The following is a 26,747-nucleotide window of genomic DNA, read 5'->3' as shown; positions in this document are numbered from 1 at the left end:
GGAACTAAACTTTGGCACGTCTGACACGTCATACAAACAAAAGACAGCAAGGTCGACAGACGTCTAAGACTGTCTCGACTTACTGGAAGAACACGTGTGGGACCTTTGTGGCTAAGTAAAGCAGAGTCAGTTACAGTCCACTGATTTGTGACCAAGGACAGACTCTTATGGAAAATCATCCGTAGCTCAAACTGACTAGATGACAACCTGCTAAGCTCCGATGCTTCGCTGAGGCTGAGTGCACACGACAGCATCTGACCAATTAAGCATCAGAGCTTGTGTCTGTGAAAACTTTTCAGAGCTTAAGGAAAACCTGAGGGGGAACATGTTAAAGATGCAGGATTTTTTTTGCGATGCTTGTGAGGAAGGGATGGCTGGGGCTAAACCAGGCCAGTATACTTGGATCGTTACGATTCAGTCAAATTCAACAGCCTCACACTGTGGTACAATAGAGTATTTAGCATGAACGTCATCTTCTTGTTGACTTTAGAGAGTCTGGTTGAAGTGTTTGGTTTTGTTGAACCTATAACCACATCCAACAGCGACGTCACGGTCTTGAGGTACACCTGTACATCATCACTGCAGCAAGGTGACAAGTTAAACCACCAGATCAACAAAGAACAGAGCATCAACATCACTTCAGGTCGTCTGAAATGATCCAGCAGAAGAGGATAATTCACTTAAAAGTTACGTCCTATTGCACTATTATATAACACCCTACACCACTGGAACTTTTTTGGTGCCGATATTGCGCATCCTGCATTGCACTGCCTTCTCTTTGTACATATTGTGTAAATCTCTTTTGTTGTTATTCTTAAATTATTCTGTTTTCTTGTTTTAATTTTCTACCTCTAGTGGCATTTAGAGTGGAAAGCAAAGGAAGAATGTGAATGTGCAGAGAACTTCTTTTTTACTGTGCATGTAACGCTTTGAATCTTGACTAAATCTCAACATCATGGGAAAAGTCAGCAAAGTCATAAGAACAGATCGCATGGAGACAAAATGAGTATCTGGACCAGATTTTGTGCCACTGAAATATCTAGAATAATTGACCTGCAGGTGGCAGGAACAATCAGGACATCACCAAAGCCAGTGGTATCCACAAAAGTCTGTACAACGTTATGTAACTCAAAATATTTCTACAAACCAAGAATGATGTTGAAACTTTATGTATGATATGTTGAAACATTTTGCACTCCTTTAGATTTCAGTTTTCTGGTCCCCAGTGGTTGCCAGCTGCTCCAAACATGAAGGATTGGTTAAAGGCAGAGAACGAATTTCCCTACAGGGGTCAATGGAGCATAAAAATTATGTTGAATTTTTTTTCCACTCTTGACTCTAACCAGATCAATCAGTGCCATATGGTCACATATTAGAACTGACTCTTGGTATAATTACTGGTATAACCTGAATCATTGACTTCAGGTCTGAACGTCCCAGTAGACACTGTAAGCAACAGGAACAGGAGTTCGACAGTGAACATGTTAAAAAGTGGGTTACCACGTCAAGTAATTTGCCACTAAAAACACAAATTAATGTAAAAGTCAGGTTTGGTATTGTTTCTCTGTGCATGCATATCACAAATTAAAGCAAATTCTCTCACTATAAAAGATGTATTATTTCTTTCATGCATCCATTCCTCTGTCTTCACCTCCATCCCTCACTTCTTCTTCCCCACATCCACTTGTTTCCACCACCATCCCTTCCTCCCTCACATTGTCTATAAAACTGTTTTTTACTTCCTCCATCCATCCTTCTCTTTCTTCTATTTTTTTTCTTCACTGGTGTTCCTGTTTGAGTCTTTTCTATTCTTCAGACATAATTTCTATCCAGTTTGTATCCTTTGTATCTAACTTCTTTCTAATTTTTATGTTTGCTTGATGTCAAATGATTTCCTGGAAGTTGGCTGTCATCGACCTCATTGCTCTCACCTGGTTTCCTGCTAGCAACACAGCTCCTGGGGTCGAGCTGGGTCGGTATGGAATAGTCGCTCCCTTTGGCGGAGACTGAAGGAGGGGAGAGAAAGGGATCGAAAGGGGGAAAAGACAGAAAGAAAGTGAAAAACAAGGAAGAATCAGAAACTGTATTAATTAGCCTTGACTGATGTCAGCTTTTATTATTTCCTAACTTGTAGTATCCAAGCTGATGTTTAGAAGACATGTTTGGAAGAGCTAGATTGTAATGATTTGAAGATACTGTTTATTGACTTTGTGTGCGATGCAGACGTTCCCCAGCAGTCCGCCCATCATCCCTCTGATCAACTGCTGTTTGTTGTTTTGTTAGGGGTACATGGGTGGGATGAGAAAAGGTCAGGACAAGGGCAAATCTGAGACAGAGTAGGGACATAACTTTGGTATAAAGAAATAAATAATGCAGGAATTAATGTTGGAACAATGGCATGGCTTCTTGTTAAATACCATTATGAGACTGAGCCTTTTTGGCATCGTGCATGTAACCCATGGTTTGTTCAAAGTTATTTGGCTGTACACATTTTCATATTTTGAGGAGAACTGGGTGTGAATCTTTAAATAACTCACTGATTTAAATTGCATTAAGGCTTAAAGTCATGTATAATTTAGGCCATGACCACTTTAAGTGACAGTTGCTGTTAGCTGCTAGGATTCTCTTTAGCTAATTTAAGTCACTGAACTTGATGTGGAGTTGGTCCCTTTTGGACAATTTCTCATAAAAATAAAAAGAGAAAACAAGGAGAGCATAGAGTTTATTTTTAAACTTTTGGGACTGAACAGTGGATTTATCTTCACTCTTCACTTCTCAACCTCTGCAGTAATGAATGTGGAGCTGCCGAAATCCACTGTAATGTTTTGTAATCTTCTCTAATTTGGCTGTTGAATGGAGGGGGGATGTGCTTTATGAAGGGGAAGAGAAAATGAAAACACTGGAGAAGCAAGAGAGAGAACCACAGTCTCTGGTCAGTACTGAACCCAACACAAACACACAGACTGTCTGCTGTTGCTCACTTGCTTGTGGTTAAGATAAGAGTGAACTTTATTGAAATTCACTTGTCATGGCAGCTCACAAGAACAGAAAAGAGTGCAATAAGCAAAAAGTGTGCAAAACAGTTTCAAAAAATATAAAGAGATAGTAAATTAACAATTTTCAAAGTAAACACTGTACAACACACAGCTATATACAAGTCTGCATAAGGGAGGACATGAGGAACTAGACTGTTGAGTTGTACAGTCTAACAGCAGTGGGAATGAAGGACCTGTGGTGACGCTCCTTCCTGCAGTAACATTAAGGTAACATTAACACCACATTAAGGTGGTGTTCTTGGTGTGCTTGCCGAATGAAATGTAATAAAGTAGTAATAAACACAAATGATCAAAATGATCAAACTTGTGTGAATAAAGTGAGGTGAAGATCGGTCTTGCTGTGTCCAAGCATGCAAACACCGTTCTAGCCACTTCTTTACATGGGGGACGTTTCGAAAACCTCCAGTCAAGTTTGTGGCCACAAAACCAGGAATATTCAGGCAAAACATGGTCTTTTCCTGAACCTAAACAAGTGCCTAATTTATAATAAAACGACCTTATCAACGATCAAACCCAACACGTGAATGGAGGGATAGACAGTAAACACTTGAAAGTTTTGCCACGTTTGGCTTTTTTAAGAGGTTTCCTTTCCTTTGCTCTTGCTTTGTCTTCCCAGATGAAGGTGCTTGGAATATCAATGAGTTCCAGCAGTCTTTGAGTTCACTGTTTTCGCTCCTAATCTCCAAGACGTAGCTCATCTTAATGACTGCTGCCGATTAATACAAGCATGAATTATAGATTTTGTTTGGAAGATGATTGGAAAGTGGACGGTATCTCATAAAAACACGGACTGCCAGCAGACAGGTAGACATCATCACAGAGAGCATTATTAGCAGTTTATAAAAGAATCACCTCTGTTCATTGTGTCCTGTCAAAATTAGCATCAAGTTTCATCAGCGACAAAGCTGCGTGACTTGATTTTCACTGGGTTTGATCATTAAAATGCATCGCGACGGAATGAAAACTGAGTGAAACTCATGTTTGTCACTGAATCTGTAATGGATTTAATTATATGAAATGTCATTGAATTTTTCCTGTAACAGAACCAACAACCACAGCAGAGAGGGCAAACATTTAAAAACTTGGACACATCCTGGATATGTGAGCTGAGGACACAGAAAATGATTATGGACTGTAGGTAATCTGGAGCTTTCCTCATCTTTACAGAGCTTTGGAGAGACTTTCGGCTCATTGTTTATCTGAATTCATGCAACGTTCCTGTTCTGGTTTTTTCTCTATAAATCCCTCATAGAGTGAGCAGCAAACAGACACAGTTAGTTGGTGAACACAGTGGAACAGTTAGCAGCTGCAGAGGAGATGTTTCCCTCAAAAGGTGGTGGAGGCCAAAAAAAGAGAGTGAATGCTGAACTAAGATTCATCAGGAGACACAAACATGAACCAGCATATTGATTTCCATCAACTTGAAAACTGATGATGTGTTAAAGTTGTGTTCAGTGCTTGTTTTTGCAAACCCCAAGCAAGTTTAGAGAAGCAAAGTTGCCTTAGCTCCACTGGGTCCAATTCAGAAATGTTTTTTATTTATATCTTCTCTAAAATGTGTAGGATGAAATTGATTTAGACACAGACACCATCAAGAGCATACAACCATGCTAGCATCTGTGTGAGACTTTTCAGCTACATGTTAAAGTCAGCATGCTAAAAGGCTCACAATGACAATGATGCTAATATTTACCATCTTGGTTTAGTGTGTTAGCATGATAACATTAACTAATTAGTGGTAAACACAGAGTGCAGCTGGATGTCATCAGTTCTGTTTACTTTGACCTGAAGATGGCGCTAGATGACACCAAAGTGATTATCAGTCATTCTCTGTACTGATTTGCTGGCCATGTGCCATCATCTAATATAAAGCTGATTTGTTATGAATTATTTTTATTTGTATTAAATATAATTTGTGATTCCTGAGCTAGAGTTTCATGATTTAAACCCTGTGGATCCTGTGAGATGTTGATCTGATTGGACAAACACACTTCCTCCCTGGTGGACACACACCTCGAGAATCACAGTGCAGATGAGTTTAACACACTGGATGATGGCGTCATGGCTGCCTGATATCGTCACTTCTCTCTCTGTGGAGTTGGGAAGGAGGTCACCTGCCACCTGCACCTGGGCACCTGTCGTCTACACCCACCCACACACACACACACACACACACACACACACGCACACATATAATGTAAATGCTGTGACTCTGAGCTGTGGCTAACAGCTGCATTAGAAGCAACAAAGAGTGTGTGTGAGCAAGAAAAGTGTAACAGGACTCATGAGCTGGCAGAAGATGTGAGGTTTGGTTCATAATGTGTCAAATCATTAACAGACACAATGAAGTCAGCCAAGTTTGGACAGCCAGTCACTCTGAATACAAGTGAATTTCAACATCCTAGAGTTATCTGGAATTTATTCATCTGATATTCAGTCTCCTCAGACTGCAGTTTGACCTGCGTTGCTATGGAAACAAGAGATAACAGCCACATACTTAGCATTCAGCTTAATACGATTTACTTGAGTAGCAGCCTTTGTGAAGTTCTCAAGGTCTTATTTCGCCCTGTGTTTCTGTTCTACTGTTCAGTGGGTGCATCTGGAACATCACAGGAACATTTTCAACAGTCTGACAGGCATCCAGAGGAGCTCACCTAAACAAAGGAACTCATCAGTGATGGTTTATGGTTCTTCCTCTTTGCTAGACGGACGTCCATGAGCCACACATCAACGCAAAGCGTGCTATTTATGGACAAACTATATAACGAAGCGTAAGATGAGTCTCTGTGAACACTCACCTCTCTGATCTCCTTGATCTTTGAGCCGCCCTTGCCGATGAGAGAGCCACACTGGCTGGCCGGGATGACTAACCTCAAGGTGACTGGAGGCTTGCTGGTCACCGTGCCATTGGCTACAAGGGCTGCCAGGTCCTGACAGAGGGAAACCGATGGATTTACACTGATAAGTCTTAAAAGCACTCAGTGAGTTTTATATGAGTGACGGTCACATTGTGGGGCTTTTCTCACCGAGGAGTATGAATATGACACAAAGTGCAGGATGAAAATAGAAGCAGTGAAAAATACGAATGGAGAAAGTTTAGACAAAATGTTTGTTCTGTCTGTCCCACGACGACACGGTTTTAATGGAGCAGAACTATCAGCTGTCTGCCATCACTGGAGCAAAAGCAAAGCATTTTGGGATTCCTACCATAAAGCAGTTCCCGAGCTGCACTGGAAATTTCTTTCATTCCACTGTGGGCCGATGGGACCGACGCATCAAGCCGTTTACAATGTCAAACGGTGTGAGTTCGGTTACCTTTAGGAAAACATTGCGGTTTACGTGGACATTACGTTACGTACCTGACATGATAAGAATTTCGGCTGCACTAAGCTGCCGGCAAAGACTGAAGAGGATGGACTGATTATACTGCATCAAATGCTCCCTGTGTTTAAAGTGGTTCAGGCCACTAGTGGCCACTGTGGAGGAGAGTTTCTATAAGTTTTTAAAAAATTTCTTGGCTCTGAGCATTTGCTCATCAAGCTGTTTCCCCCGTTTTTAGCCCTTATGCTAAGCTAAGTTAGGCAGCATTTGGCAGTAGCTTCTTGGTGCGTAGAGATGTGAGTGGTGTCAATCTGTTCATCTGAACTCAAGCAGGCAGCAATCACAATTGACACAATCAGTCATTTCTCTCAGCCTGCTGTGAGTTTTAGTTTCAGAGTCTGTTTCCTCCAGCTGTGTACTGGTCGAGCAGTATCAACCCATCACTGTGTTCTGCTGGTTCTTCTCTAATGCAGTGTGTGCTTCAGGAAGGACCCACACTCACTCAGTGCTGCTTTGAGGATCTCATGTGGACTTGAACCTGTGACCCTGCAGTTCTTTCTATTCTTATGGTGTTTGAGCTCTCTGAGGGAAAACAAATGTGTTTCTGCAGCAGAGGAGACAGAAGCAGCCACTGTGACATCTGTTTTACATCTTCTTATGTTTTATATGCACAAACCAACAAAAAACACCATGGATTTCTGTGTTTTCTCCGATCTATTTAAATTAGAAGTTGGAAAATGTTTCATTCATTCAGTTTTTAAAAAAATGCAAAGAGAAGAGTCCCTCCTCTTCCTCTCTGTAAGGTCGGGGCTCCAGCCGGTGAAAGGTTAGCGCTGACTGAACAGACAGCTTCCACATTCGTCTGTCAGTCCTTTAATTCAAATGCAGATCACACACAACGTTTGCTCTGGTCAAACATCTGACTCGCTCCCTCTGACCTTGACTGCTCCCGCATCTCTGTCATTTCTGCACACTTCCTCCTCTTCCTCTGTCTCGTCCTCTCTTGAATAGGCTGAATTTACGTCAGATTTATAATATATTCTGAATACTCTGGAGAAACGTGACAGTCTGCACAGGGAGAAGGTTGGACGGGTGGAAGGATAAAACAAACACAGGACTTCCACCCAGAAGTCAGTGGTGTGGTTTTGATGTCCAACATAACTGTAACCTTTAAGTAACTGCAGAATTTATTTTCCTTACAACATTTACGTGACTAACTAAAGGACTACAAAACATAACTTCTACTAATTTAACTGACTATGACTTAATTAGCATCATGTAAGCAAGACAACTTTAAAGTAACTAATGCTGTAATTAAAATTCTGGTCAAAGTCAAGGTCCATGTATCCCTGTCTTCACAGGGACTGGGACCCAGAGTCGCATCCTGTGGTTCCTGTTTTAATAAGTTTTTATCTGAAATGCTGCTGTTCCACCCTGCTGGCCTGCACTGTCATTCATCACAGAACTTCATCTGAGATGCCTGCTCAGATTCCTTTCTTCCTAACCTCAGTCTTTCCCTTCACCCATTTCCTCCCCTTTACTTTATTGTTCCATTTCCTAAAACTGCTGGTCTTTATTGTCCACGTCAGAGAGGACTTCTCTCATCCTTTCTCTTTTAATTGCATCCAGTTTCCCCCTCCCTGACTTCTGTTTTTTATTTCCTAACTTTCTCTCTCTTGCCATGTGCTTTTTTTCTCATTACATCCTACCTCCCCCTTTGGCAGCTTAAAGCCCCTTCTCTCTCTGCTGAGTCTCCCCCTCTCCACTCATTCTTTAAAACTCTTTCACTCCCTTTAATTAACTCCAGTAATAAATGGTGGTCTAAATCACCTGTTCTTAATGCGATTGGCTCAATCAATTAGGCTGAGTTGGACTTGTGGCCTTGTTGCACCTCTGATGTAAATAGAAGCGCTGACTTGTCTTGGCTGCCAATCAGATGAACGTGATCTGAATAAATTAGTTCCTCCCTCTGCAGGAACATCCAGCACATATTTATTCACCTCACCTTGCCATGCAGGAGCCTGTTTCCTGTTTTTGTGTGAACTCATCACAGTATTTGAAGTTGTGTGCTGACGCCCAGTGTGAGGTAGATTTGTGAGTGGCTTTCAGTGAGCAGGCTGATTTCAGGTTTATTTTGAACAGTGTATTTCTATGGATAAAGTGATCTTTTCCACCTACATTTACTCTATATTTCAAAATAAACTGTAAACTGTACCCTGTCCTCAGTCTTTCCACCATTACGCATTTTCTTTGATCGTCTTTGCTGATCTTTCTAATGCTCTCCTAACGCATCCCCTTCAACATCACTTCTTTGCTTTCTCTTTTCAGTATTTGCCACTCCATTTTGCTCATCTTCCCCCTTTTCCTCATTTTCTTGATGGCATCTCTCATTTGACAGCAGCTCTCCTGTTTTATTTCAATCATCTGTTTATCGTTCTGGTTGCTATCAAGTCTTATCATTTTCCTATCAGAATCCAGAATCCACTGCCACATCTTCCAGTGTTTAAAAGTCACATATATTCTACTTCTTATTTTTGTACTGATGAGCAAACTGACCACTCGGCCACAAACTGCAGCTCTTCAGTGTGCTCACAGCTGCAGGTGTACCTGTGGCATCTTGTTGAAAAGCATGACTTATAGCAGAGTTTTCTCTCAAAGTATCTTTTTCAAATCTTATAATGTTCAGTGGTAGAAACACAAATGAGACTCAGATAAAGTTATCCTGCACATGCTGACAGGTAAAAGGCTGTTTGGTAACCCAGTAAGCCCCAGACAAGAAAACTGCTTCATCTTTGTCTCGTATCTGAATACAGAAACCAGGAGTCTAATGAATCGTATTACTGCAGAAGGTCCACAGTAACTGTGTGTTATTGACTTGATTTTCACCAGAAAACAAAGGCCAGAAGGAGCCAGATGTTGTCATACAAGACAACCAGAATTTAACCTTTGAGGTGAGACAACAGAAAACAGTCACAAGTCCATAAGAACATGATTAAACTATACAGAATCAGATATCAACTGGCCAATCTCTTCTCCACGTTATTCATCCTGACACGAACAGCTGACTGAGTTCTGTCACCAACGAACTCATCCGACTGTGTTCTTCACGTTCATGTTGTCAGATACTGATTATCATCATCTTTGTGTTGGAGTTGCAGTCATCAGCTGTTTTTAAGTCAGTAATTTTTTCCTTTAATTTGAAAGATTTTTGAAACAAACTTTATTAATAAGCACAGAGCTGATGGTCTGACAGTAGATGTTAATGACCGCTTCATCACATGATGCTGATGAACGCAGCTCTTCAGGCTGTCGTCCCGACCGATGCTGCTCACCCTCTCTCTGATCGCGCTCTTCATTTAATCCCAAAATCACATTTTTCCTTCTTAGAATCTCAGTTTTTCAATCTCATTAATTTTACACAGCACCGACTCTTTCCTCATCTTTGCATCTCTTCCTCCCGACTCGTTAAACCCTTTTTCTCCCGTGTGCCCTCTTCATCTTATTCCCCTCATCTCTCCCATGTTTTTAATCCTTTCCACCACACTCTAAATCTCCGTCCACTCTCTGCCCCTCCCTGCTGCTCAACACATTTTATTTCCATTTCGTTTTCTTCCATTAGGATCATGAAGATTTAAGCATCAGCTTCATTTCTCAGCACATGATGTAACTTTGGGATGTGTGCTATGAATTAAAGCTGTGTGGGTTTAAATGTTTGGCTGAAGAGCATCAGTTTGTATAGACGCTGCTTGATGCCAATAATGAGCACACAGCAAATGTAGGTCTACAAGACCTTCTCCAGGCCTGACGTCCTGCATCAGCAACCACAACGCTGGGCTTTGGTTGGGGAAAGATGGTTGATTTGATTAAATATGGAAAACACTGATGTTGTTCAATATCTATAGTTGTTATCCCTCAGATTTTCATGGAATTAAACCGTGTTTTAGAGCACCAGGTTCTCAGCAGCAGACACGTTTACGTTCTGTAATTAACTGGAGGTTTTCACTGACAGTGGTGGATCCTGCCAGTCCTACGCTGGATTAAAATTCACAGGAAGTGATTCGGCGTGTAATCCAGTGTTGCTATTTGTAATTCAAATATCAGCGTCTGGTCACTCATCTGCGGCCACATCATAGCTGACTGGACAAACACGGACGTGCTTTTATTGTGAAGCAGTCACAGGAAACACATTTGTCACAGAATGTGTGTGTGTGAGAGTGCATGCATGTGTGTGTGAGAGAGGGAGAGAGGGTGTGTGTGTGTGTGTGTGTGTGTGTGAGAGAGAGAGAGAGAGAGAGAGTGTGTATGTGTGTGTGTGAGAGAGAGAGAGTGTGTATGTGTGTGTGAGGTCAGACAATCCCATTAGACATCTAATAAATGGCTTCCTGTCAGGGAACAGCCACATTGTAGAGGAAGTAAAGGCTAAACACTTCACTGAGGGCAGCTCAGGGATGTGTGTGTGTGTGTGTACCTCCTCCAGCTTGAATGTGATCATGGTGAAAGCTCTAAACACACAGTCTGTCTGTCCTGTGATGGTGATGATCCTCTCTGGACAGGAGCCCTCAGAGATGTTGATCCTCGCACTGCTCTGTGGATCCAGACGGGGGGGAGTTATGATGGAAGGTAGAGGAGGTTGATGGAGGGAGGAAGGGGAGGAACACAGGAGAGAGAGAACACATTAGTTGGGGGAAGGATATGTGGTCTCAGAAATATAAGAGCAGTTAGTAGCAGTAGTTCCCTATGCTGCTCCCTAAAGGAGATTCACCTGTGATGCAGGAGGAGAGAGGGATTAGCATGAGGCTGGAGGAGGGAGGAGGCAGAGAGGGGAGGTGTGGGAGCCGAGGAGGAAATGAAAGGGTGGTGGGAACATTGGGGGAGATGAGGGAGAGAAAGATTAAGATGACAAGGAGGAGGAGGAAGATGGAGGAAGATGTGATTTAAGTCCAGTTAATGGAGAGGAGAAGAAAGAGAGCGAGTGAAGATTTATTAAAAGGAAGAGGAGGAGATAGACAAGGTGGTACAAATATTTCAGGAGACATGGGAGGTGTCATAACTGCAGGAGGACGGACAGAGAGGACGGGTGTCAGGAGAAAACTGTGAGTTTTGTCTCCTCTCAGCATCCTCATACAAATACTGTCTCTCCCAGTCAAAAGTCAAAAACTGACTGCATTTATAACCCAAAATAAATGTTCAGAAAATATCCATCCCATGTCTCCCCTCCAACGTGTCTCCTTGCTGAGTCCCCCTCCCTCATGTCTCCCACCATAACGAGTGTGATGTGCAGCTGCAGGTTGTCTTCATCACTCTTCATCTGGAGCAGAGGAAGAAAGGATGGACAGCCGTGTCATTCAGCAGGATTACACTGCTGTGTTTGGTTTTATTACAGAGTGTGTGTGTGTGTGTGTGTGTGTGTGTGTGTGTGTGAGTGTGTGTGTGAGAGAGAGAGAGAGAGAGAGAGAGAGACAGACAGAGGAAGTCTGTTGTTGTTGCTGTTAATCCAGTAGAAATATATGTGCAGTGCTGTGGTTTGTCCTTGGGAAACAGATCTCCACTTAAATATTTATGTATTTTGCTCGGTGAGTTTGCTGTCAGAGAGGAGCGTTTGGACGAACACAATCTGTTTTCTTTCGCTCTTCACTCCTTCACTCCTGCACTCCTTCACTCCTTCCGTGCCTCCGGTTTACACCTCCTCTCTCAGCCTCACTCTGCAGAGGTGATACCTCAGGCTGATTTCATTTTCTAATCAAGTGATTCCTTTATGAGGTTTGGTTTTAATTTGCAGATTCTGTTTTTTTCTTTCATTTAGTTTGTTCTGATGTAGTTTGACTTTACTTGTGGCAGTTTGGTGTTGAAGGGTTGCAGACTCAGTGGCCATTTAATTAGGTACACCTCACATCATGCAGCTTGTGGTGCAGTTGTTGGAGGCCAACAAAACACACTGGCTTCTGGTGAAAGTGTCCTATAATGTGACATGGCATATTACAGTGTTGGAAAATCTTTGTGTCTTCACTGACGTCTGAACTGATTCCCTGACAAACAAACAGGAAGTTGCTTCTCTCTTGCTCTCTGGAGAGCTGATTCATGTCTCGCCATCTTCACATTATTGCTCTGAGGACAAATCATATCTGAAATCATTTCTTCCTCCAGAATGTACTGTTGAGTTAGTATGTGAAATATTTAGGCCCGTCACAACACGGTGCAGCGCTGTTTTCTTGTTGAAGTGCCTCTGCGGCCTGTGTGGAGTCCTGCTCGGTGCAGAAACAATTAAATCTTTCCTCACATGACGGACTGCCATGTTGTCTGCTTGCAGAGGCTCCCTGGTGTAACATGCAGCATTCACTTTATAATAAAACAAACAGACACTGTTTTCAGCCACTCCGTTCCACTTCCTGTCTGTGTGTCACTTCCTGTCCTCTGCGTATCTGCTCTGATCCTCACTTTAACACTCATGTGACTGAATACATAATGAATTTGTCCAACCCTCAGGGAAGCAGTTTGTGAAATATATTAAATTGAATTTGGAAGGATAAAGTCCGGTGTCCGTTATTAGGACTGTCCTCCATGGTGCTCCTACATATATGATGGCAGGGACCTCGTCGGACTTCATTTCTTACTTACATCTTGTCATCTGAATTTTGAGTTTTCAAAGTTGAAGACATTTCCACTTTAAATTAAAGCAAAAAGGCAAAAAATTGGAGCAAAAAAGATGATGCTTAAAATGTCCACTGGGGGGCCCTATTAATATGTGGCCCCTCCACAAACAAACCAGCGGCTTTGGGTCAACATTTGTTTTGCTTGACAAAAGGAAGACTGGAGCAAATGGTTGGCTCTTATTTCATGCATCCTGCTGTCATTTACAAACCGTCTGTTCCTGCCCTTTTCTCTTGCTCTCCGTCTTCCTCTGCGTTTTTGTGCCAGCCTTTCTCTGGCTCAGTTTGCATCTCTGTGTACTTGAAGTGATGTGAATGCAGAGAGGACAGATATTCCACAGGGAAGCTCCACACTCACGGCTCCAAATCGAGCTCCTATTTCACAGGCTGCTGACAGTCAATGACCAACATCACAGCAGGCTTCCAGCAACACAAAATCCACCTTCGCTTAGAGTTTCTGCTCTGTGCTACAGCAGAAATAACAAGAAGCTTAATGTTGCAAACACCTGAACTGCGCCTCTTCATTTCACAGTTTAGCATATTGCACAGTATTGCTGTAACTATGAGGAGTGTGAGCTGAGTCTGAAGGCCTGCCACGGATTATACGAGACAGGAGACGGCAACAGAGATGACAGGATGACGGAAGAAGGAGGGTCGGGGGTCTTACCTCTTCTCGTATTCTCTTCACTGTTTCTCCTTTCTGAGGAAAGACAAGAGAGATGAATGTTTTAATCTTCAAGTCGGGACGACAGTCGTCTCTAGACTGTTTCGTGAACAGAAGAGTGATTTAAAGGTTTTGTCACCAAACTGGACTTCATGTTGTTCTCAGTGTGACTGAACTCATTCATTCAAACCTGCCTGTGTGTACACATCCTGAATACACCTTTAAAGATTTTTACCTTTCGCAGGACGACAACATGATATTAATTTACAAAACAAGAGGAAGGAACACGAACAAACCATCCATCTGAGCCTTTCTTATACCTCAGCTTATAAACTATTAAACTATACTAAACTAAACTAAACTAACTAACTAAACCATAAAATGTGAAATACTATCATATATATTATGTTAGTTTCTCATGTTTTACTGTGTACGACACCTGACCTGTGAACATCAGTTCTGTGGAAAGCCTCACACCGAGGTGATCTTCAGGCCCCAGACTGGGAGCTAACAGACCACACACTGCATGATGAGGATAAGGTCCCCAGTCCCGAGTTAGTGGCCATTATCACATTTCATTGGCTGTGACATATCTGGAAAAAACCCTGCAGGCCTTTATTTAACACGGTTAAATTGACTGGCGTCCCTGGAGAGCAGCTCCTCTACAGGAAGTCCAGATTGGCATGATGCGGCCTGATGGGAAATTTTACACACTTTTAATGCTTATTTCATGGAAACTTTATGTCGCAGTAGCAGGATTACACTGAGTGCTGTCCTGAGCAGCGTGCCTGTTTTACAAAACCACACTGTGAAGACGGGGAGGATTCTAGTTCACAGAGGCGGAGGATTTCCTCATGTCAGATTATTGCATTAATGTTTTCTGATGTTGCAAATACATTATGAGCTGTACTGAATGGCCGTTAGATGGACGCACACAATCACGTGCACTGTGCTTTCATGTAAAAACACAGGTTTGCACTCCTGAGAAATCCTTAGTGACTTGCAGGTTTTTAACACCTGAACCTGAAGCCGAGTGTTCAGGGGTCAAACCAGCAGGGTGAACAGGACGAAGAGCAAAGCTGCTCTCATTGATGAACAGCATCGAGACATGAGATCCTCACCTTGCCGATAATGCTTCCTACTTCCTGTGGAGAAAAGAGAGAAAATGTTACTGCTTCTGTCATTACTCGTTTTTTAATTTTCTTACTCATCAAGCTGCCTGTGTCAGCATCTGGTTCTGGAGTGAGTATTTGTGGTATTTGGACGTGTGTGTGGGACTGAGTCAAACTAAACTACAGAGTGTGTGTTCACAGTGCTGAACGAATGACAGTGTGGCTGATGAAGCTGATGAAGCTCTGAGGCTCAGAGGATAAACCACACACAGGACTTGTTCACTGCTGGTTTGGTGTTTTTATGGGATGTGTTGGCAGTCAGAGCCATGTTGAGCATCTCCAGACTTATGGAGCATCGTTCTCACCTTCCCGTGCATGAGGAGGCGCAGTGTGAGCGTGACTCCCATGGCCCCGTCTCCAAACTCCTGTTCGCAGCTCATGGTGGTGCTGGTGCTGGTGCTGGTGGTGGTGATGGTGTGGTGCGTGGAGGTGTGGGTAGACTCTGCTGCTGGGAGACGCATGAAGGTCCGAGGCCCTGAGGCATACAGAGCTTTCCAGAACACCACGAAGAACTGTTAGAGGAATCTGGTGAAGGCTCAGAGAGTGGGGTGAGGGGAGGCTGGATGGTGGTGAGGTCCCAGGAACTGGACTAAGGCTGGGTTTAATCCTTCAGCTCTGTGGGAGAGAAGAAACAAAAGGTTACACATGAATATGAACTTTTAAGGATTTCTTTAGTTGTGGAGCATCAGCAGATGTATCACAGCCCCACATCCAAAACAAACATGAGTCAAGAAAATCTGTAACGGCTGATGTTTGGACTCAGAAACCACGTGGAAAACAGAACAAAACACAGGAGGAGACAAGCGCTAGAAGCCGGGGAAGACATCTGCTTACATGTTTACACACCAGTGAAGGTCAGCTGATGCTCGTCTTCATCATGAAGCTGGTTTGTGGTTAAATGATTAGACTTTGGGTTTGTAATCGACTCATCACGTTGAGAGTTTAGTTACATAGCAGCAGTGTGTGTGTGTGTGTGTGTGTGTGTTTGGCTGTTACAAACTGTGCGTTCGGCTCCGTAGCCACGAGGTGTGCGAGGCGTCTCATTGATTCAACATCCTGAGCAGTCTGAGGTGTGAAAATTAACATAATTTCTCAAGTGTCAGAAGCAAGTCGACGAATTGGCGCAGTAATTTAAAAATTAATTGGGAAGTGGTTTTAAAAAACTCTGAGGGCTGAATTAAATAAACTCCTGGCCAACAAGGAGCCACTCAGGCGTGATGACATTTCTCCATTTCTATAACAGAGAGAAACAGGTAGAGACAGCAGAAAGCACTGCATACTGTGTGTGTGTGTGTGTGTGTGTGTGTGTGTCTGACACACACATCTTTTACATCTTTTTCTTGGATTAGTTTGTTTGAGAAGTCGTCTCTGTGCCAAGCAGCGTCCTCAGTGGCAAACAGGACGCAGATGAAGCAATGAAAAGAGCACATGAATCATATGGAAACATCTGTGTTTGTGTGTGTGTGTGTGTCTGCATCTCCCACTCTCATAAAAAAAATACACACTCTGAAGCAAAGTAGGTCACAATGCAGGCTGTTTGGCACGCAAGACAAGCAACATCTCATGAAATCTCATGACACACACACACACACACAGGAGTGTGTGTGTGTGATGCAGTTACAGAACGTGAATTATTGACAGATGCTTCAGTACAGGGTTAAAATGCGGGCCCACCGGCGCCCCCTGTAGTTCAGTTGTTAGAGTGTACGACCCATGTACTGAGGCTATGGGATTAGAATCCTGCCACAATCTGAAACCGAAAGAAAACGTTTTGAAACCTTGAAAGTCATTGTTTGAAAAATTAAAACCTGAAATAAAGTTTTGCAAGTCTGAAAATAAGTTTTGAAACCTCGAAAAGTATTTTGAGTCTGAAGAAAAATTGAATCTCTGCAAGCATAATTTTGTACTTTTTTGAATTTTTATTTTTCATAAGTGCAACATGCATATTACAGAGTTTCAGCTTCACATTTTCAGAGATTCAAACCTCTTGTTGCACCCTTGCTGTTTTTAAGTATACATTTTCAGAGTTTCAAATATGGCATTGTTGTCCCACCACATCAGTTTGCAAAAAACTTTTGAAACTTTGTAATATGAGATCTGAAAACCGCTGTGTGGATGTTTGCAAAAACGTTTTGAAACCTTGAAACTTGAGTTTCGAAATGTTAAAATCTTCTGCAAACGTCATTTTGTATGTGAGCTCTGGGTGCGACACTGGTTTCTGTTTGTGCAGAGTTAACCATTAACGACAAACCGTGCTGGTTTCACCCTCACGTTCTCAGAGCTTCAGATGTGTCGCTGTTCTCGCACTCCATTTAGGGTTGCAGTAAAAGTGCTGAAATGGTGTAAACCTGAGGTTTGCAAGCATGAAATTTTATTTTGAATGTACTTGTACTCATGCGCCAATGACTGACAGAATGCGTCAGCGTCACGCGTGATGCCGTCAGTCCCACCTGACCTTACATGCGATTGGACTATACTTCACAAGAGAAACAATTGGTTAGAAGAGGCAGGTGTCCCTCCCCCGGAGCTGTTTTGTTTTTGGGTTTTTTCTAGTTTTTCAGAGTGTGAGTTTCAAACCGAAGCAGCGAGAGAACACTGCCAAAAATCACATGATCGCAACCTCGCAGCGGTGTGGACGAAACGCAAAGCGGCACGAAAAGCAGATGTTGCTAAGTTACGAGCGCAAAAGTACAAAAGCCGACCAGCCCGACAGAGAAGCAGTTAACTGCAGTATTTCTGCAGTACTTGACATAAGACAGCTTCATATAGCAAAAGTACTGCATTATGTCACACAGAATCACAATGAGTGCCTCTGAGTACGTTGTACAGGTAGTACTTCTAAATGTGTAGTGCCATTGTGAATGTAGACTTTCACTTTACTAATTTTACATTGTGTTATTTGTAGTTTTACTCGAGTATAGGAGCAGGGTACTTCTTCCTCCACTGGCTGTGTGTGTATGTGTGTGTGTGTTGTGACTAATAGCATCAGACGATGATGTCATGGCATGAGATGGTGAAACGGGGGAGAGACTGACATCACTGCTTAACTCTGTGTGTGTGTGTGTGTGTGTGTATTTAAAGGCAGACTGCAGCATGAGGAAGAGGTGGGCTGAGAGGCAGGCAGCGGGGGAGCCTGAGGGAGAAGGATGGAGGAGGAAGGAGGGATGAGGAGATAAAAACTGGCTGACATTAAACCCCAGAAGGGGAGGGAGGTCCTTTTGTTCCACGAGTCTCCTCCACTCTGTCGCTGCTGTCGGTGATCACTGTAATCACACAGGACGTGCTAATGCTAGGATGCTAACTCTGTAACAGAAGGCGGAGCCACGACACTAATGCTAAAGATAGGAAGGCAAAACGGTTCCTAATCTGGACTCAGAATTGAGAAGAATTGTGAGTAAAGATCTCCCCATCGCGTTTGTCATACAGACAAGTCGATGAATGCCCATGTCTCTGCCCTGTTTGCTGTTAAACACAGTAAAATAAACTGGTGAAATCCTCCTTTAAGGCTTTGGTCGTCACTGGAGGCAGAAATGAATTCAACTGTCAGCATGCTGAGTGCATGTTGTAGTGTCTGAACACAAACAGGTCAGCAGGGAAATTAGCGACAAATGTCCCGGCTATGGACAGGTGGGGTCTGTCCAATCAGCTTCACTGTGGGTGGGAAGGACTTCCTGCAAACCAACCCACTCTCAGACTGGGTTAATTCCATAGCATGTTCAACATGCAGTCAGCTTGTGAGAGACAACACACACATGAAAAGACACGCCACCATATCAAGTCACTGCTGAAGAGCTGAGAAGAACTCTAAAATTCAGAATAGACTTTAAATTCTTCTCCTCACTTAAAAAGCCCTAAATGGTCAAACGCCATCTGCAGGTTCCCTCTCACAACTGGACACTTTTTCACATTTAGCATGTGTTTTAACTGCTTTTGGACTGCAGTCTAATGGTCAGATGCACTTTAATTGAATTGGATTTATCATTTCCTGTAATGTCCAATGGGGGGTCATGCATGTGGTGCACTGAAGCATCGCAGTGGCTCTGACTGTGTTTTGGTGGTTGAACGCTGAAGAGTAAAATCAGCTGAGGTGGCTTTAGAGCCAACGTACCGACACTCGCCGACATTTCTAACATTCAGGTTCAAGCGTCTTCCTGTCTGACATAAAAGTCTGTTGACCCCTCAGGAAAACCTGACTACCTGCTCACACATACGAAACTCCATCCTGTCTCTTCCGCTCTCATAACTGCCCTCAGCAGTCACTTGATGAAAATCAAGCACTCATTCAGCCATATTTGCTCTGTGTGTTGCGGGAGTCGCCTTCAATTGGCTCCTTCGCTCAAGAGCCTCTTCTCTCATCTCTGAGTGTGCATGGATATCATCTCTCTGTTTGGCTATCTTTATGAGGCCACAGGCAGCTGGGAGAGGACGAGGAGGAGGAGGACAGACATGAATGGAAGGAGACAAAGCAAATCAGAGGAGAAAGAAAGACAGGCAGGGGAAGGAAGAAAAGACAACATGTGAGAGCAAACAGAGAGGAGTTCATATGAGAAACATCAGGGATGAAACTACAGTTCACATTTAAAACTCACAAATATCAATATCATACTGTCGCGGCCCCGTGGAAAAAAACAAAATCCGAAGTTTGTTTTTTCCACAAGCATTTATTTTACTATGAGCTCCAATGACGTGCGGTTATTTACGATCCTCCAGTCTCATTTTTATGTCCCACCAAACTTGATTGCAGGCTATTCTACATCTCCACCTAACACATTACGCTAACAAAAGCTTTTGGTTCGCATTTTATATTGAAATCAAGATAAATCATGGGCAAATCCCTCTGGGGGGGAACTTCACCACAGATGAAACAAGTTTATTCACCAACAGCAGCCTCAGCGCACCAAAGCAGCCCACAGACTTCGAAGACGGGAGACAGATCGGACTCGTGTTATTTGTGCTGTTAAAGCAGTGAAAGTAAACACTAGGAAAGCGTGGCCCAGCCGGAATCAAACTGTGGACATTGTGGTTTTATGATGATTTTATGATCTGCCATTCGACGGCTGGAAAGGTATCCAGACATGTCTGCTTTTGCATTTGACCTAATGCTGTTTCTTACACTCATGCCAACAAAAAAATACAAAAAAAAAAAAAAAAAAAAAAGTAGCTGCTGTGATGGAAGGGCAGAAGCTTCGTTGGACTAACAGACAGGAAGTAATGGACTCTTTATTGAATTAGATGCTCCACAGAACCAGAGCAGTCATTATTACCCAGCTGAGATCCTGACACAACCACTGATAACTGCATCCATTAGCCCAATTGGCTGCGCACACATTCATCACAAGGACTTTTAAAATGCTTCACTCATTCCTCTTGCTGTTTTATGCTAATTTGTAGCTGAGCGCTTGGTTGTGTTGTGGGTTGGGTTTTTAGCATTATGTTCTCAGCTTCATCACTGATGCTTTTACTGACTAACATAAAAAAATCAAACAAGTGAGATAAACTACTGATTCACAAGATGTAGTCAGCACTCACCAGAAACTGACGCTTCAAGGAGAAACAAAAGCAGTGACAGGAGAGATGGACAAGAAGTCTGGTCACACAACATGACAGTGATCAGACAATAATCACTGTCTTCAAAACAAGCTGTTCAACTTAGTCCAGAATGGACTAAAATCGCTTTCAGAAGCACCGGATGTCCGGTGGGAGTGAATTCCAGAGTTACTGGTACTGAGGCGGGCCAAGGGCGCAGAGAGGTGGATAGAGGAGGAGGGTCTGAGGGAGCGGGAGAGGGTGACAATACGGAGGAGATTCGACAGATAAGGTTATGGATGGCCTTGAAGGTGTGCAGAAGTGAATCCTGAATTTGACTGGGAGCCAGTGGAGATGCTGTAGTACAGGGGTAACGTGGTGAAATGAAGGGGTTTTGGTGATGACGCGGCAGGTATGAACAGGCTGGGCTTTCCAGCGACCTCCACGACCTGAGCCAAAGGGTTGACAGATGTAAACAAACCCAGGTGGAGTAGAGCCATTAAGATGAGAAGTCGTTGGGTTGTTGCCAGGTTTTGGTCAGACAGAGAAAGTCTAACTTACAGTCAGTGAGGAGATCCTGGATAAGATGTCCCTTGCTCGTGAGTGAGCGAAGCTGACGGTGGTGTTGTAATGTTTGACGGTAGTGTTAGCCAATCTAGCAAGGCTGGCTAACGCGGTGCGATCAAGAACCTGGTTGGCGTTTCTGGGAGGATGACGAGAGGTGGGCCAGAAAGATTTTATTGCTTTTGAGTTGTTGAAATGGAAATTCCGGTGAGTCTCCCCATGGATGTAGAATGATGTTCGGTGGAGGTGAAGCATTGCCGGCGGAAGCTCAAACAGGTGACAGTGAAGGCGGAGGAGCTCAGCGAAGAATCCAGGCTTATGCAGACCAGATACAGATCTTGCTAGCCCACATTGTGCTCCACGACGGCCAGAAGGAATCATGAAATCAGGTGGAACAGATGGTGGTGTGTCAAGCTGCTAACAACAGGCTAATGTTAGCCTGTTCACTCACACAGAAACACACAGGAGCAACAAACCGATCGTACACACTACACACTCACGCCACCACTCAACCAGAAGTCCAGCATGAACCAGCTGCTTTATGAACCAGCCTGAGCTTTTGGAGAAGGACAGACTACTGCAGGTGTATGATTTTCATCCCACTGGCATCAGATCAGAACACACCTTCATCTTTGTCCAAACAACCCGTTATGTCATTAAACTCGATTGCTGCAATCGATGACGATTGCTGTTGCGCTTAAACTGTCAAAATGTGTAATGACATCGAACAGGAAATGTCATCAGGAGAACTGATGACCAGCATTTTGTGTCAGGCCATCTTCAGCCTGATATCATACAGTCTGGAGGCTTTCAGAGGCCAGCTGATAGCCAGTAAAGCCTACATGCACAGACAGTGCAGAGATGGCACGAGGAGCTGCATCTCTCTGCCACATCAGCACATTCATTCTGCTAAGCATGAACCATCCAAAGGACATGTAGTCAACGTCCAAAGTGACATAGCTATGACTTGATGAGACATCCAAAGGACACAATTTACACTGAAGATCTGGAGAATCAAAACGACTTCTAGTTGGACAGAAGCGTCAATGTGAACTGATTTGGAGACTGAGTGTTGATAAACTGGGCTGTAGCTTCGTGCACAGAGTCAAGCTAATACAGACTTCATAGTGAGCACAAACACAGTGCTAGCTCTCTGGATGTGTGCTTCATTAGCACAGGGGTGGGGGGACATCGACTCTTGGAGACATCTTTAAAGACTTTGTCTCAGTGCCGACAAGTCAATCAGACATTCAGAATCACACTTCCATGTGTGTCTTGTGCTTCCATGTATTATGTTCAAGGCTTTTGTCATGTCCTGTTTTATTTTGAAAGCGTCACTTCCCCTGTGTGCCCTGTTCTCATGTAGCTTTGCTTTTAGTTTTCCTGATTGCTTTCTCCCTCCTGATGTGTGACACCTGTGTCTCGTTATCATGTCTATTTAGTCCTTGTCTTCCCAGTCACCTTTGTCTGAGTGTTGTATGTCTTTTGTGTCATGCCAGGAGCTTTTTGCCTTATCATGCCGGGCCAGGCCAGGAGTTTTTGTCCCACAGTTAGTCATAGTTTCCGAGTCACAGTAAGTGTGAGCTTGTTTAGTTAGGTTTTGTTTTCTTTAATAAAGACTTTTGACTCTGCATCGGGGTTCAGTATTTTTCTGTGTCAGCGACGCCGATCCCATTTTTGACACTTTTCCTGCACCTGGAGGTGTAAATGTCTGTGGTGGTGGACAGGCTGCGTCCCACAGTCTTCTGTGCAGCTTTCTCCACCCTCTGCAGAGCCTTCTTCTCTGCTGCAGAGCAGCTGCTGTGCCACACAGTGATGCAGGAGCACAGGACGCTCTCCACCACACATCTGTAGAAGGATGTCAGGACTGAGCTCCCCAGTCCGGCACGCCTCAGCCGCATGTACAGACATGTAAATATTTGACATTTTATATTTTATACTTTATTTCAGTTTTTATCTTATTTTATATTTTTCATTTTCTTATTCTTGGTCGGTAAAATTGCAAGTGCAATGCCTGTACGACAAAAGAATTTCTCCTCAGGGATAAATAAAGGAATTCTGATTCTCATTATGAATGACTGATGATCTTAGAGCAGACTTGACTAAATCACAAAGATGTGGACGTGCAGTCATTTCACATGGGCATTGGCCTGTTGACTTGATAACTTTTCCCAAGCCCAAAGACTAAAAAGTATGTTAATTAAACATTTACCATTTCCTGAATCAATGTTAGTGCCATGTGTCCAAAATGAACATCAAATGTGTGCAGATATTCAGTCTGATGTGTAAATCTCAGAAGGTTGTTCACCACAGACATATAATAAAATCCATACTGAGAGTCTCTGCAGGTCAGGCTTAGTCTGTCCTCTGCTGTCTGTCTGTGTTGGAGTTTGGCACACACACACACACTTTATAGGGACGTAGAACTCATTTGTGGCTCACACGAGGCCCCTGTATACACTGTCACCGTCAGGTCGTAGTGGTCATAAAGTGGTGATGTGGGCAGGAAATTAGCTCAGACTGTACCCCCAGACCTGCAGACCCCAGACCTCCTCACCGACGCTCCAGATGAGGCCTCAGACTCAAAATGTCAGCTATCTGTTTAATGCAGCAGTCGGGAAAACAGCAGCTTAAAAATGCAAGGCTTATCAAATGCTGAGAAATCTCACACTGCTCTGCCCTTTGAAAAGCTAATCCCATCCCGGATGTCCCCAATACGCCCTTTAGCTCCAAGTGTACAGAAGTTAAATCTGCTCTGGTGTTTCTTTCACCGTAACTCCCACAACTAACTTGACTTCTTCCCCGGAGTCTTTGTGCTTTCTGGTCTCTCAGGTTCCCATGGATCGTGTCTGGACCTCCTGCTGTGGTCCTGCTGGACACCGACGACTGGTTTTACCACCTGTTATATTTCTGCATTATTATTATTATCATCATTATTGCTAATACTGTTTTTTATAGTTCCAGTACTCTGTTGTTATGCACCTCAGTCTATGTACCCCCCACTGTCTCTCTGTCTTGAATTGATTATATATAGTATAAAATACATATAAATAACCTGAAGAAGCTGCGATTCAGTCAGGTCAGTTCATCGAATACCTCAATATGCAATGTTTATCCAATAAAATAAAGTCATGCAGGATGAAAAACACAAGAGTTTCTGTGGCTGAGTGCACAGTGCACAGATGACCCAAATCCATTTGATTTCTACTTTATTTGAAGACACGCAAGGCTGTGTGTGAGCTTCTGCATTTCACACACTAATTGGCAGCTCAGCAGAGAGATGGGAGAGAGGGAGATGAATAAAAAGAGTGGCGAAGGGAGAGACAGGGGGGACAGGTGCTTCGGAAAGCAGCTAAAAGACTGAAAAAGATGAAAGTAGAGAGAGGTAAACAGACAAATTCAAAAAATCTGTTGAAACTGCTTCATTTCTCACGGTGAAAACAGACGTGTAGCTACAGTCTGACCTTTGCTTCAGGTCCTCTCTATTTCTGAGATCTACATGTTTCATATGACAGGCTTTGTTCTGAGCCTGTTGAATGGCAGCTGAAGTGAAGGTCACTCAATTGAAGTCTGTCTGAGAAAGTCGTCTTTTTGCTCCAGAGAAAAATATGAACTTGTGTTTGTGGTCTGCCATGAAAATGGATGGCGTGCAGCGGAGATGACAGAAAGCATACTGTCATCCTTGTGGCTTCTTTGTTGACCGGGGAGCCGAGTTGTGTCATCAAACATGTCTTGCTGCCCTTGAGCCAGTTTACTTTTCAGTCAGGAGCATGTTTTACACTTGCTGGTGAATTTCCCCATTGTGGGACAATCAAGGAAATCTTATCTTTGTTTGAAGCTACTGAAGAGTTGTGGCTACAGGTGAGCTTTCACCTCCACAGGAGCTCATTATTCAACTGGACTGTGTTGAATTATTTCACCTGGATCAGCCTCTGTTGTTTCAAACAGAAATGAAATGTTGATGAAGAAATACTGCGATTAGATGATGACAACACGCATGCTGCTGTGCCTGGCCCTCACACGTGACTGACAGGCAGAGCTGCCTGTTTCAGGGTTCCCTGGCTTTAAGACCTGAGCGTGGTCTCTCAGGCATAACTGGACCCTGAATCACATGCGCCATACATTTAATAGTGTGTTGTTCTCTTTTCATCCTGGGTATAGAATAGATGATCACAGTAAAACTGGACAAGCGGCAGAGTGGGACAATAACATTTTACTCACCGAGCTGTTCAAGTGTGTGGATGTGGGGACATCACTGGGACAATCCGTCACATCCGAATCTGACAGAAACTCAGTGTGGTCATCATATAAGAGCAATTTAAAGTCGATTTGAGATGGAGAGGAACAAAATAGATTTAAAGGTTTTTAAAGCTCTGCATTAATCAACACACCGTCTGAACTGATCTTAGGATGAACTGAAATTGAAATGATGCCCGACATTTGAATCACACAATCACAACTTCAGTGTCCAACATTCCTTTTGTTTTCCTCCATGTTACAACTGCTAATAAACACAGACCGCAGAAAGCCCGAAGCAACTGCAGTCGAGGTGTTCAAGATGAGAAGACACTGGGACAAGTGCAGGGACGGAGACATGAGCCCAAAAGACGATAACAGACTAACAAAGTATACTGGAATCCTGGGACTTTTCTCCATCTATGTGTGTATGTGTGTGTGTGTTTTCCAGATGTCTGAGTTGAAGTGTGTTCGTGTGTGTCTCCTTCAGAGCTATAATGAGGTCTTATGGGACTGCAGGCTCTCAGTCTGTCTCTTTGACCAACACACACTGTCAGGATCCTGACCCTAACCACACACACACACACACACACATGCAGGAGACTGGACAGAGTCTAACGAAGCAGCTCAGTGTTCACTTCTCTGTAATGACGTCTGGTTACTGTAACTGCTGAGACTTCATGTTCTCCCTGAAACACTGAGGACAGGAAAGGACTAAAGGACTATTGTCAAAACCACTAAGAACCAGGGAGAGCTGATCAGATCAACTTCATCACATATGATCAAACAAACAAGCACAAACAACTAAACAACTGGACACGACTGAACGCGACTGGACACGACTTGACTTGACCCGACTGGAAAAGACTCGACTGAGTCCTCAGAGAGGAATGGGAAAGGTTATGTAATTGTTATCAGAATCAGAATCAGCTTTATTTGCCAATTTCGTGTGACCATACAAGGAATTTGACTCTGAATTTTTCTCTCTCCTGTGCACCACACAAAATACAAAAAATAAAAAATAGAAAATAATAATAATAAAAAATAATAATAAAGTATTTAAAAAAGGAAACAACAAGATATAAATACATGTACACGTAGTGCAAACAGTGCGATGGTTCTGGTTATGAGTTGTGAACTACAGATGATTTTGAAATAGTTTCTGTAAATGGATTTCATTTTGTAGGAGAAAAAGAGAAACTAAGAGAGAGAAATAATATTGTCTAATAAAGACGGATGCTGAACAGACACAGCTAATCTCTCCTGTCTCTACTTCACCTGCACGAAACAGGACATCACATCTGTCACAGGTCGCATCAGCTGTGAGGCTTGTAACATCTGTGTGTCAGCTCTCAGTCGCCACTGATGAAACACTAGAAGTGCGTGCTGGTGTCTTCTGCTGTGCTTCATTATGCTGCTGCGTTTCTGGCCCTCAGCCTTTGGGTTGTGGGCTCCCAGCGTGCAGGGTGTGAGGCTGAAATCATAGCGCCCAGGTTACGTCTATTCCTCTTCCTGTCATGTTGAGCTGCAGGTTTACCCAGAGGCCAAAGTGACACCTTCA

General features: G+C 43.3%; 1 protein-coding gene across 4 annotated transcripts in view; it reads right to left on the bottom strand.

The window, feature by feature from the left end:
- The window catches only part of pcbp4 (poly(rC) binding protein 4), a 64,800-nt gene that overhangs the window by 16,579 nt on the left and 21,474 nt on the right, over positions 1 to 26,747 (bottom strand). For 2 of the 4 annotated variants that reach the window (XM_046385231.1, XM_046385228.1), the window contains exons 2-8: positions 15,166 to 15,475; positions 14,810 to 14,833; positions 13,692 to 13,724; positions 10,846 to 10,962; positions 5,855 to 5,986; positions 5,070 to 5,198; positions 1,932 to 2,006 (exon numbers count right to left, since the gene is read on the bottom strand). In XM_046385231.1, the coding sequence (XP_046241187.1) occupies positions 1,932 to 2,006; positions 5,070 to 5,198; positions 5,855 to 5,986; positions 10,846 to 10,962; positions 13,692 to 13,724; positions 14,810 to 14,833; positions 15,166 to 15,321 (666 nt within the window). In that variant the 5' untranslated portion in view covers positions 15,322 to 15,475. The other 2 variants (XM_046385229.1, XM_046385230.1) reach the window with 2 other exon arrangements.

Source organism: Scatophagus argus, chromosome 3 (genome assembly GCF_020382885.2).
Source record: "Scatophagus argus isolate fScaArg1 chromosome 3, fScaArg1.pri, whole genome shotgun sequence".
NCBI lineage: Eukaryota > Metazoa > Chordata > Actinopteri > Scatophagidae > Scatophagus > Scatophagus argus.
This window is presented reverse-complemented; position numbering and strand designations above follow the sequence as displayed.